At 38.1% G+C, this 14,103-nt stretch overlaps 1 protein-coding gene across 2 annotated transcripts in view; it reads left to right on the top strand.

Annotated features, from left to right (window-relative positions):
• Tox (thymocyte selection associated high mobility group box) overlaps positions 1-14,103 on the top strand; it is a 319,367-nt gene that overhangs the window by 168,900 nt on the left and 136,364 nt on the right. For both annotated transcript variants that reach the window (XM_045144132.1, XM_004653334.3), the window contains exon 3: positions 6,542-6,784. In XM_045144132.1, the coding sequence (XP_045000067.1) occupies positions 6,542-6,784 (243 nt within the window). The remainder of the gene's footprint in view (positions 1-6,541; positions 6,785-14,103) is intronic.

Genomic DNA, 14,103 nt, shown 5'->3' with positions numbered 1-14,103 from the left:
TGAAGGTCTTCTCAAAAGAAATTAGAGATCGTGCTGATGCTGTTTAAAGTCTTTGGGGGAAATCACTACAATGCTATGTCTTAACTTCAGAACATGTACAGAGGAGAGTTTATTATTTTCCTGATAAATTTCTCTGCTCCTTTGCTTTCCACTGAATTATCTGAATCAGTCACCAAGAATCCTCAGTAATATAAGATGAAACATATTTAAACACTGGCATTTTTCTACTGGCTTTAGGAATTATGTTACAGATTAAAAATTAAGGCATTCTGGACATGTTTGATGGCAGTTGTATGTATTTATCTTTCAAATAAAGACCTATATGAGAAACATATTTTACAATGCTATAACTATAGCCATATTTTGAGTGTATGCATGATTGCATGAGCCCATCACATAATTTAAAGATGTATACAAGATGATATCTTTTGAATTCTGAGTTATGGGGCTTCTTGTCACCAAACATCGAATGCTGTGCATAATCATTGCAATATGTGGTAGGGAGCTATGAGCACAATACCCTACTATAGAGAATGGGAGAGTGCAAAGAGAGGGGCAGACAAGTGCTAGAAGAAACTCCTCATTTGTTCCTGGTCAGCATATATAAACTCTGTAGCTGGACAATATGAAAACATGAAATCTCCACAATCCAAAGCAAAGTCAGCATAATTAACATTCCACTTGCAGATGCAATAATGTAGAATGAGAATACAAAATCAGAACAAGCTGTAGCAAAGGAAATGTGGGATGCAGACGGAGAAAATAATATGAACAAGATACCCAGGTCATGGAGGCTAAAAAGCATGATGATTAAAGAGGGGTATGGGTATGTAATTAAACAGACAGGAGAAACGAGACTTTATAGAGATTGGGTGAGAACTTTATTTTTCTGTCCCACTGAAAAAGGGACTGGGTAGGTGAGACATGTAGGAGAGATAGTGGCTTTGGTCAGATGGAAGAAAAAGCACACAAGTTCACAGAAAGTGAAAAGGATCATCTAGAAGGCTCCTAACTCCAGTCTCTTGGTTCTGGCCCACAGCTAATCCCTTTGCTTACCAATTTACCTTCTTGCCAAAAATCTCTCTCAGGGAAGACAGCTTCTATAAGAACATATAAGGCCATGATGTTAGCAATAAACCCCTTGTGCACACATAAATGTGAGCATTTTAGCTCACAAATGCCTTTGCCTTTGCCCTTGGCAGTAGGATGAGCATCAAAGAGCGAATTTGTTGGCCCTCTGTACATTAGCATTCCTTGTCAACTTATCCCCCATTCTTTTTGTTTTTCAACATAAGATGTGCAATTTTATCCATTTCAGTAAATATGAAACTTTATTTTGGCTATGTATTGTGCAATTAGATACATTATTCACAGATGATGTACACTTTTCTCCTATGAGGCCTTATCAATGGCAAATACATGAAAATTATTTTACAATATCATTGTGGAGTCTCAATCCCAAGTGGGCTGCCCAAAGATGTTTGTCTTCTTAGACATGACCCAATCTAAGCCATGTATAATTCATTTAACAACTATGCTTTATCAAACATTTTTATGTATATAACACAGACTCCTGGGCTTTTATGTAATACTTGAGTGCTACGAACTGAGTTTGGAAACAGACTCAGGAGGAATAAGAAACATGGTTCAGAACCCAGATTCAGAAATGCTAAAAAGAACCTGGATTGAGACTTGTGATTGGCTGACACAGCCTCCATTCCTTCCAATATGCTCTGGAACCATTCTTCTTAGTCCTGAAAGGAATCACTATGCATACTTATAAGTAGTCCAATATTTATCTGCTCCTCATCAGAGAAATATGTGGTGCTTTGTAAGTACAACATGTAAATATGGCTTTTTACGGTTTCAAGAAAATGACTCGCAATAGTCATCGACTCTTATTTACAAATATAAACATACCCTTTTGAAGAGGACACTTTTAAATAACTACTTTAATGTTTCCAGCAATCTCCTTGCAGCCTTGAGTAGTTCCTCTATTTTCCAGAAGTAGCCAGGCTTTCCACTAGCACACCTTATCCCACCTCACATTCAGGGGAGCTTGCATGCACCAGGACACAGACACAGGTCCTCTGCATTGTCATTGAGGGTCCTGGAAATGTACCACAGCCCCAGTGCCATTCCCACTTATCCCATGTCTCCACCTACTATGTGGCCTAAGATCAAGGGAATCTGCGTAGGTAACAATAATATATTTTGAATTCTTTTGAATCACTTTAATGAATTAAATAACTATAATTTATACTATAACAGTATATGTAGGTATTTCCAATTCATCTTTTATTAAGGTGATGACCTAAGGTAAATGGAAAGTATTGGCAGTAATTACACCCCATTTTCTTTAAGTGATTTCTCTCCATTCATGTAGATAGCTCCCAGTGACTTTCTTCATTTGTTGGGGACAGGGGAGCCAGGTGGTTGTATTCTGGCATCTGTGGTGAGCAACATAAAAGACATTATAGGTGGAAATAAGGAAGACAGTAACTCCTTTAAGATCCATACCTGGCCTACCCTGCAGTCTTCAGTGGGTCTCATCCCTAGAGAGCCTCCCAGGGCACAGATGGACTTCTCAGTGGACACTAACTCAGACCAAAATGCATGATACTGTGTTCTCCAGGAGTACATGGGGATATAGATAACTTTTGGGAAATGACCACATGATCATTGTTCCAAAAGTGTTTGGGGAATAACTTATTGTTTAACCCTCAGTTCACCATGAAGGGAGAAACATAAATGGGAGTGATAATAGGGCCAGATCTATGAGCAACTATACCAAGTCCCACTTCACCAGGATGGCCTTACCATGGCATCATCTGACTAAACACCCCTAGCCCTTCTTATGTGTTCCATTACAATCAGAGCACCCTACTATGCCCACTTCCCTTACCAGGCCATTGCTGCTCTTCAGGTAGGTATCAGAACTTCTGCCATAACCTGACTTCAGGTTACCTAGCTGTTATCCTGGTAACCGTCCTGTCCACAGAAGTATGAGCCACTTTGTGGCCAGGTTAGAAGCCATAGGAGAATACAGTTCCTCTTCCCCTCCATCCTCATGCAATTTCAGCCACACACTTCTAATAGGATTTTTTTCTTTGTCACACTGTGAGTTGAATGATACACTCTGTATAATGAGCTGGTCAGAACAGTCTTGAGGTTGCAAGATAATTACCAAACTAGTGGAATAACATTGGTGCAGTCACAAGCTTTGTGCTTTTAAAAACTCAGTTTAGCATTCATTCCTTCATGCATGTATGCAGTAATTCTTTTGTTTATTCATTCATCAAATATTTCTCACTAATTCTAACAGGCAGTCTCATGTGGCATAGAGAAAATATTGAATCATATCCTCTCATACTATGTGCCCCAAACTGCAAATCAGATGTAATACAAACCATAATTATTATTAGGTTAAACACATTCCTGTTAAGTTTTGAAAATCAAAATAAAGCTGTCATTTCATAGAAACCAATATTGGAGAATTAACTAACTCATCTCTACATTTAAAAAAGTTGAAAATTAGCTAGAAATTGAACTTTTTAAATTACTGGAGCATTCTGACGTTTAAACAGTTATGACAATACTTTTATATGGTATCGATTACACTGTAATAGGCTCATGGCAAATAACCACATTATGACTTCTAATGTAAAGAACAGAAACTGCTAAGTAACCTTAGGTTGTTAAAATTCCTGACCCAGATAACTACCTATTACTGGTTAAGTTGTGGAATCTGTGGTTTTGGTATATAATTGCATGGATTAAATAACCTTAATGTGTAATTAGATGAAAATAAACCATGTAGCTTAGTTAAATTGCAGGGCAATTGTTATCACTGAACGTAAAGTGATACCAATTAAACCTTCTTTTAAAGCACCACAAATTAAGATTTAACTACTAAAGAAATTCTAGAATGTGAAGTCATGGTATACCCTGTGTGAAATATCACTTAGTATTTTCAGAGGTTTAATGGCATTCTGCATTACATGTTCCTTTTTTGAAAAAGTTTCAAATAGGTACTGATTAATGCCTAAAACGATATGCATTTAAAATTCAGCATTTACAAAAGAGACAAATGGAATCTTGTGATTTTGTAGGGTAAATATTAATCTTCATAGGTGGGAATTTGAGACAAGGAAAAACTTATGGGTAATGCTAAAACTAATACTTAAATGATGACATTTTGTGTAATAAAGACAGATCTTAGTAATTTTGTGTCATTCAACTTAAGAAGAGAGTAGCAATTAGTGATAGCTCAGTGGTAGAGCACAAAGATGAGGTAATAAGAGGGAAGAAGGAAGAGTAAAATAATAACAATGGAACCACTTTTTTAAATGCCACAGCCATTATTATGTCTTCTTTCATCAGATGTTCATCCCCAAGATGGACTAGGTTGATGGCAAATGGAAATTGATGTTTCTGGTCCTCAGTGTTCTCATCAGGAAAAGGGAGGAATAAAAACTGCACAAAGGAGCTAGAGTGATTATTTGAAGTTAAGGCACTTGCCTGCAAGGCCTAAGGACCCATACTTGATTCTCCAGATCCCATGTAAACTAGATGCACAAGGTAATGCCAAAGTGAAAGGTCACACATGCCCACAAGTGGCACACACATCTGGAGTTCAATTGCAGTGGCTGGAGGCCCTGTTAACCAACCTGGAGACCAACTGTCTCTCTCTCTCTCACTCTCACTCTCACTCTCTTTCTCTTTCTCTTTCTCATAAAAGAAGCCCAGTCTGCTGGGCTTGCCTCAAAGACAAACAAACAAAATAGTAAACTACACAAAGGATTATAATAAAATTTCAATTAAGACAACATGGTGGAGGGACTTCATATCAAGTAGTAAGTACGTGATCTCTACCACCACCCCATTGGTCATCTTTAATAACTTACGTAAACTGGTCACACAATGAGTTATAGGACTAGATTGGTGCACCAAGGACTTGTGTATATTTAATCAAACTTGTAATTTTGATGCAGAGCACTAATATATTTTTAGACAAGAAGTATATACTCTTAACAGAAGACTTTCGTAGCAGGTGATGGAAATTTTAGAACTAGTGACTTTTTTTCAGCAGAATATTAGATATTTATGAAAATTTCTCTGCATGGGTGAGTCAACACTTTCCTTCATGTACTTCAGACTGTAGCTTACAAGTGTCTCTCTGTGTAACCAGATGTTCCAAATAACTTGTCACTTAATCTTGCATTCTGATAGCACCTAAACAAATATATCAAAACTTATATAACATTTTGCAAGTGCAACTTCGGAGATTTTCTTTCTGTTAGACAAATAGATGGCATCTGGAAAAAAACTCAGGCACCTGGATGACGAAGACCAAAATGTACTAGCCAAAGACCCAATGTATGCCATACACGACTTTCTGGAGCTCCTTCACTTGGCTTCTGCACATATCAAACCTTGCATGCTGTAGCATGCTGTACAGCTAGACAAGGGAATCCTGTTTGCCATGGACCCAAACACCAAAGGCCCCTGCAGTTTAATGATAGGCTTGCAAGAATTATTTACACCAAAATTTTCCTTTAATATTATAACACCTGTTTTACAAAGAATTTCCATATATTTCTAGGCTATTTGCTATTGATTGCTAACAGTATGCTTTCATTGAGTTGTTTCTTATATTTTTCAGTATAACCACACTCCATTTTGAAATGGATCGATCTTCATATACAATCTTTCTTCTGTTCCTCCCTTCCTATTTTGTTATGTTAGTTTATAAAAGAAAATCCTAAGATGTGTTTATGCTGTTTATATTAATGATTGATTTTATTTTGGAATGAGTATTATATATAATAATAATATTAAACTTGTTTTTGTTTTTCACAGTGAACTGAACTAAATTTAAATGGTTACAATTGGCTTTTAGGAAAAAGATGAAATAATATCCATCATAGAACCATTTTTACTTTTATTTTGATTTTAAAATGTTTGTGTTAAAATTAGCTTTTAATGGCATTTTAAGTCTGCCAAAATTTCAGTTCACACACACTTAGGCACATGCTCAAGCTTATCCTTGACTAACTTTGATTTGTCGGTTGTGAGCAGGTGGCTTTCAAGATGAAAATTGCCTCAGACTTCTGGATTTCAGTCTTACTACATCCCATAATCTATGCAGTAGGGAGCCCTATGAAACCTGTTTGATCAAACATTCATTTTATAAATTGCCTTCCTTGCCCACAATTCTCAAGAACTCAAGAACTCATCTAGATTAAAACTCTGGAAAATTTTAGTACGAGATCTTTAAAATGTGTTTGAGTTCAACTTCCTGGAAAAATAAACCCACCTAATGGAAGGAGGCTTTGTACGCGAAGTGGAAATGCCTTTGAGGCAGTTTTCTTCTCTGAGAACAAGTGGAATAGTGACAGGGAGGTCTGGGTATTTGAAGCCTCCTGGCTCAATCTGATCTGGTGCTTGGAGCCATATGCAAAGGGTCGTGTTTACTTGTTCATGACAAGGAAAAACGGGGAGATGCTAATTTGCAATCATGTTACTTTTGTCTTTTCAGTCCTACCCAGGTCCAAGTCTGGAAAGTGAAGACTTTAACATTCCACCAATCACTCCTCCCTCCCTCCCTGACCACTCGTTGGTGCACCTGAATGAAGTCGAGGCTGGTTACCACTCTCTGTGTCACACCATGAACCACAATGGCCTGCTTCCATTCCACCCACAAAACATAGACCTGCCAGAGATCACCGTGTCCAACATGCTGGGTCAGGATGGCACACTGCTCTCCAACTCCATCTCTGTGGTAAGAATTCAGTTATCTGATGGTGGCACAGAGTAAGGGGCATAGGAAAGGCAAAGGACAGTTCAATGCAAGTCCCTTTAAGATATGAAAGGGCCGGGCGTGGTGGCGCACGCCTTTAATCCCACCACTTGGGAGGCAGAGGTAGGAGGATCGCTATGAGTTTGAGGCCACCCTGAGACACCATAGTGAATTCCAGGTCAGCCTGGGCTATATAGTGAGACCCTACCTTGAAAAAGAAAAAAAACAAAAAACAAAAAACAAAAAACAAAGATATGAAAGGTATTGGGAATTCAGGCAGATGTTTTTAGCTCTAGAAGTGGTCTCCAGAATTCTTGTAAATTCCTACAACCATCTTCAGTTTTATATTTAATTCAAGAGAAAATCAGTTAATTACTTGTGTGATCATTCATATTTGTAACCCAGAAATATTGTTGACAGTGCTGTCATATAGAGTGGCTTACCATCTTCCAGATGAAAGGTTATCCTAAGTGGAGTTGTTTCTGGTATTTATTGCACTCCTCCTTACAAGTAAGATTCCTGCATCTTCTCAAAGGAAACTTCGATCAACCTAAAATTCCACAAATATTCTTAATTTAAAATTAAAAAAACAGCCCTCATTTCTGTTTGAGAGAGGGAACATTTTTAATCAACACTATCTCCATGAAGATGATTCATCTATGTGATGTTTTTTCATTCTGAATTGCTTAAAGACATTCCTAGAAAGTTAGCAAAAATAAAAATAAAAAAAATCCCAAGGCCACATTCAGAGTCTAGGACCCTCTATTGTTAATAAGCTCCCTTAATTGAAAAATACTGGGTTATCATAACAATTTTCATTCCAGTTTTTATGTTTTCTATAAGCTTAATTTCTGTTATCTATTCCAAAGAGTGCAAACAAGAAGTGAGCAATGTTCCACCAACGTCATCTAACCATATCCTAAAACCTTCATTCATGCTCTTTGGTTTTGATTGTTCAACTTGTTAATGGTATCACTAAATCTTGTCATTTTCAGGGTGGATAAAGGATCATCAAAGGAAACACAAAAGTAGATTTTCTGGGGAAACAAGACTGAATGCCACACAGTGCATGGAATTTTCCAGAACTCTCCATCTCTCTGGGTGGCTAAGAGGGAAGAACTCCTTTGTAACACAATTACTAGTAGAAAACTTAACATCAATATCCTCGGTTTTCAGATGGTGTTCAGTCAATGTAGATGTAGCTTACAAGTATAAAGTAGGACTCCATAAAATAGAAGTCAATTTTTTTTAAATTTCTGAAGGTGTGAATCTGAAAATTGTTGTACATCGAAGTCACCAGCTTGAAAAAGTGCATGTCAATTCCTCCTTGGGACTTTACCTTCAGACTCAGGTCCTGTGCCTAATCAGATTCAGTTGAGACCCTATCTACTTTGAGGCAGAGCGCAGAAGCAGCAAGCTGTCCATTGCTGTGCTCCATCCTCCTGGTGGGAATGGGAGTTCGGTGCTGGAGTGATAGAAATAGTGACATATCCTCTAAGTCTCAAAGCCTTTTATAGAAACCATACCTTCTTCCTAGGCAAGGTTTACAGTCGTTAGCATTCCTCAGGCCTTCTGATAAGACCAGGCAGCCTGGGAGAGGCCAGTGTACAGCTTCAATACAGTGGATCCACAATCATACTTGATTGCTGCACATGGCCAGTGTGGAGAGTCTTGGGCTAGAGGGGCTCTGCAGTGGGATGTCATGTGATACTAGTACAGTTTTGTGATACCAGTCACCCATAGGCCAAGGACTTTCAGTATGCCCAGCAGCACTGAAGGACACCTCTATTTTATTTCATTGAAAGGCCTTGACATTTAAGCAGCTACAAGCACTTAATAGCAACTACATTAGACAGTGTAGGTCTAGTGAATGATAGCTATTAAGTTCATATTAGTTCTGTGTTTTTCAAGCTACCATGAGCTTGGAGAAAGACAATGTTCAGATTAAATGTGTTTCCTGTATCTTAAGATGTTATTTTTTTCTGGATGGATTTCAGGAGTGAGAGTTTTATATAGTCTAATGTGAAACAGAAATCTTAGAACAGTGGAAGAGAAAATGGCTATCTTTCATCTGTCAGTTCCTGGAGAAACAAAGAACCTCTTCAGCTTTTGCTTTAAGCTGTCAGTTAGAATGCCATTGCCTAGTGTGTCCATTCTTAGTGCTCACATTGGTCAAATGTGTGAAGCTCAAGTGACTGATTGATAAGAAATGATCACTTTCCCTTAGGAGCTTACAGACTATAGAAAAAATAAAATGTTATGAAAATTAGAGGGAATCATGAAGTAATTAGAGACCATGGGGCAGCCTAAACTCTCTGGTAGAGGCCATGAACTCTGTAGTAATTCCTAGTTGTAGAGATTACAGTAACCTGCCTGGTTTTGTTATAAATTTAGTGAGAAAGACAGGAGTGAAGTCAGCTTGAGGAATGGTTTTGATTTGGGTAAACAGAGAGGGGAAGAAAAGCATGTTGAGAGCACTTGAAATCAGGTTGGATATTTAAACTGGGAGATTTGCCTAAGAGATTCAAAATCAATGAGACACTGCTGGCTTGATGGAATAGATTATAAAAAACCACAGGCAAGACTGGAGACAGAGCATCACAAAAGCCTCTCTGCCAGAGAACACTCTGGAAACAGGATCTTGAGTGGACAGCTATGGTCAAAAACTGTTTAAGCCTCAGAAGCCTGTTGTCCCAAGTCAAGAGAAAAATGTGAAGGAACTTTGTCAGAGGTAGAACAATAAGGACAGGAAGATGGGCCGTTAAGTTGTTTCCATATCACCCTTGAATGCATAGAGATCTAAACATGAACACCCTCCTCAAGTTTCCTTATTTTAAGCTAAAACTCACTAAGGGATAGTTTTCTTTCTTTCTTTTTTCCCCTCTGGTGTGTGTGTGTGTGTGTGTGTGTGTGTGTGTGTGTGTGTGTGTGTGTATGCACTGGGGAATTGAGCTATATCAGTATTAGCCCTTCTGCTTAAGTGACAAGTGTCCTTTAGTCACTTAACCATCTTCCCAGTCCGAAGATTCTTTTCATGGAGAAGACTTTGAGCATAAGGTTATCACAACATACCTCCTTGGAAAAACAATTTGTGCTCGTGCTGGATAGGGTCATAACCAACCAAACTATTTGGTATCACACAATGTATATATGCATGGAAACATTGCATAAGCCACCATAAATATGTGCAAATTTCATATGTCACATAAAAAGTTAAGTTAAATTAAAATAAAAAATAAATTAAAAATTGACAACTGATGAGTTTGCCTGTTGTTGAAATATATTTACAAATAAGAAGAATTTTGGTTATCAGTTGCCACACAGACAGGACAGAAATAATACCAAAATTAGAGTATAAACACTGAAACCTTAGAAACCTCAGTGCTCACTCCTCTCCCTTTTTTCACCTCACTTAAAAATTCAAGTAACTAGTAAGAGCTAACCAACCATTGTATATTCTAAGTAAGGAATTTGAGGTGACTTTAAAGTCTTGTGAGTAGTAACCACACTGGGAATATATCTGTGCATGCTCAACTATCAACAGGTACAGAAGCTCTTCAGTCGAATGACATGGAGCCTTGTGCTCAGAAAACTGTGACCATATCTTTATGTCACTGTTTTTACATGGTAGAACATTAATGTCTGAGTGAATTAAAGAGATGGAACTATTTTATTTCTGTTTTTCTGATTTTTAATTATGATTATTATTAACATATTTTGTATGAATACAGCATGTGTTGGCAGACTCTTTTCCCTTGTACCTACCCCCATTCCACTGGGGACCCTCTTTAGTGGGGTTTCAGGTATTCCCTATAGGATTGTGGGTTATACATTGTGGGAGCAGCAGAGGGAATTCTTCTGGACATGATGTCTCAACCTGTGGCTTTTACACTCTTTCTGCCCTCTCCTGCAAAATTCCCTGAGGGTGATGGGTACGTTTTAAGTCTACTTCAGTGATGAGCTCTTAGAAGCCTCTGGATCTCTGCTTTAGTAAGTGTTGAGTATCCTCAGGGCCTGTCTCCTTCACCCTGGCACAGTGTTACCTTCAAAATTCTAGTATATTAAACACATATTAGTCCATACCCCAGAGTCACAAATTGTAAATGGAAGCTTAGAGCGGTTGTTCAGTGGCTCAGCCAGGCAATGCTCCAGATTCATTCAGGGGAAATTGGGAACAATATTTAGGCCTTACCCCATAATGTGAAAGGAGTCTGAATAATTGCTGAGAATGGTGGCTTGTACCAAGGAAACCTTATGTACGTGCTGGTTGGATAACATGGTTTTCTCATGCCTGTGCCTGAGTGAATGTTTTGGAGATGTTAAAATATATGAGATAGAAGACTTTTCAAAAGAGTTATTTACACTTTAATCTTTTTTTAAAAAAATTATTCATTTTTATTTATTTAGTTGAGAGTGACAGAGAAAGAGACAGATAGAGAGAGAGACTGAAAGAAAGAGAGAGGGAGGCACACCAGGGCCTCCAGCCACTGCAAATGAACTCCAGACATGTGCACCCCCTTGTGCATCTGGCTAATGTGGGTCCTGGCGTCACAGGGTCCCTAGACTTCACAGGCAAGTGCTTAACCTCCAAGCCATCTCTCCAGCCCTGTACTTTAATCTTTAATCTTCTTCACATCTGGCAAAAAAGAAAAATAAAGGACAGCAATAAGCCTGTTATTAAGCAAAGAGGCCTTCCCTTCCTTGTGAATGTCCTTATACATTATTGAATGAAATCAGCACCTTTGGGCCAGGCTGCCTCTGTTCAAATCCTGGTGTCATCGCCTATCTGGATGTAATCTTGAACAATTTATATAACCTCTTTGTGCTCTAGTTCTCTCGTCTTTAAAAATGAGTATAGTGGGTGTGATGGTCCAAGCCTATGTTCCAGCTACTCCTAAGGCTGAAACAGGAAGATAGCTTAAATTCAGTAGTGTAGGGCCAGCCTGAGCAATATAGTGAAATCTCATCTCTTAAAATAATAAAAATAAAACAAAAGGACATAATGCAATATTACTAGTACAAATTAATGTCTGTTCAATGAGAATCCCTTTTGGATAAGCCACCAAGATGGTAAAATGTGTTCTGCCTTCTGAAATTTACCATGGGCCTATATAGAGTGCAGAACACAGAGGGTGGAAGTTTTCTTCTTTTCCAGATTCCCCACTGTTGACTTTTTCATTTTCTTTTTCCATATTCTTTGCCATTTTATGATCAGTTGGGACTCCTCATCCAGTGGATGACTAGAACTGCTGCAACAAGTTTGTTTTCTGGCACTTTTAAAAAGATTCCATTTTCTTAATCCCTCTGGTCCATGAATAGGCTATAAAGCAAAGTAGAAATTCTTTAAGTATATACTGTTTAAAAAAAATGCCAATTAGTCCTTGTTCTCTAGCTTCAAGTTCAATAGCCATTCATGACCCAATATGCAAGAGTGCAATTTCTCAAAATTCTCCTGAGTTGTTTTGATACAGGATAACTGATTTGTCTGCACTCCTCAGAGAGGGGTCCAGTTATAGAAGCAATGGAATGAAGGTTGGATAAGCTAGTTAACCACAAGCAAGACCCACACCCTGTCTACCGCTGGGGATGGATTTACTCTGTGGCCCAAACACAGCTACCTAGAGCCAGGAAAGCAAGCAGTGAGTGACAGCAGAGTTTTCTTGTGTTTATGTTATTTGCTTTTCTTATAAAAATCCCCTGAACAAAAACTTCTCTCCCCAGAAAGGTAAAAACCCATGTTTGATCTGAGTAGCCCTTTCCATGACTGCCATCCTCCTATGATTCCTTTTGGGGCCCAAATAATTCTGTGCCACATTCAAAGACTTACTGGACTTGTAACATCAGTTCATTAATAATTTATTTTCTCCCCATCATCCTCTCTAATCAGTCACTGTTTTGAGAGACAAGGTCTCATTATGTAGCCCAGGCTGACCTAGAACTAGAATTCTTTCTGTTTCAGTGTCCCACGTGGTAAGATTACAGGAGTATATGACCCTGCCTGGCCAGTTAATATTTTTTCCTGCTATGGCTTTATTCCTCTTACTGTTTTAACTGATCCTCTCAAAGCCTAATCAGCTATGAAGATATTTGAACCTGTTGAACAGATAGTTTCTTTTGGAGGGAAAATATTATTCTACCATTAAATGCTTTGTATGGATGGATGGGGTTTTCATGTTGCTAAAAAGAAGCTACAAAACTATTTTTGGAGGAAAGAGTAAGAAAATGCCCTTTTTAAATATTCATGGCTTCAGAAAAGTCCTTTGATTCCTACAGACTGAAATCAAGCACCACTCTTCTTTTTTCTCTCCACTGTGATACATTCAGAGCTGGGTTTAATCATGGATTGGTGGAAGGGAAAAATGCAACCTTGTATAAAGTCATCCAGGCCTCTGCTTGGCCTATATGTGGCGATTGCTTGTTCTTTGTGCAATCAACAGAAGCTCTTTCATACAAAGAAAAACCGTGCAAAGTTTTAGAATGGCCTCACAGAAAGGATTCATTTAGAACCTGAGCTTTTTGTAGAGTGTGGTTTCTAATGGCACATTATAGAAAATTTACAATGAAAAAAGCAACAAAGAAGATTTCAATTTCTTTGAATGCTTCAAATTTCCAGTTCTGGAGTTTAAAATGGAAAAAAGATGTTAAAAGGCAATAAAATTGGGGGTTTATTTCCCAAATGCCTTCTTTTTTTCCAGGCAACAAAAGCAAGCATAATGTATATACTTAGATTTATTGTAGTCTTTTGCATGTAGTCATGGCACACTTTGCGTTCAAAGGCCACTGTACAGCTGTTTTGACAGCCATCACTTCGCTGGGTCCCATGCAGGACTCATGCAATGGAAGCAAGAGCGCTCCTCTGGGCCCATGGGGAGTGCTGTACATCAAGGAATTCAGATGTATTAGAGCAGCGTGAATTTCTAATATGTTGCCATTATGGGAAAGACCAGTGGCATATTGAATAATGCAGCTTTCAAAGCCAAGCAGAAAATGTGATTATAGACAATTTGATTGCTGTTTTTAAAATAAATATTTTCAAAATCTTGAGGTATTTTATTTCATGTAATGCATGAAGTATGTAACAGTGGACCAGAGCTAAAGACCTTTCAGGCCAAGATGGTCTGATGGTGTCAGCCTATTTCCATGTAGAATAATATAAACATTCGTTTCAAATGTGAGAGATGCCATAATGGCTTATTTCTTTCTTTAAAAAATTATGAAAGGAGCAATAAATACAAGTGAGTTTTGCCCATTTCAATAGGAGAAAAATATGAAGAATAACTATTTAGCATTATGCCATAATT

The sequence above is a fragment of the Jaculus jaculus genome, chromosome 2 (genome assembly GCF_020740685.1).
Source record: "Jaculus jaculus isolate mJacJac1 chromosome 2, mJacJac1.mat.Y.cur, whole genome shotgun sequence".
NCBI lineage: Eukaryota > Metazoa > Chordata > Mammalia > Rodentia > Dipodidae > Jaculus > Jaculus jaculus.
The sequence above is the reverse complement of the archived record's forward strand: the minus strand, read 5'-3'. Positions and strand labels throughout refer to the sequence as shown.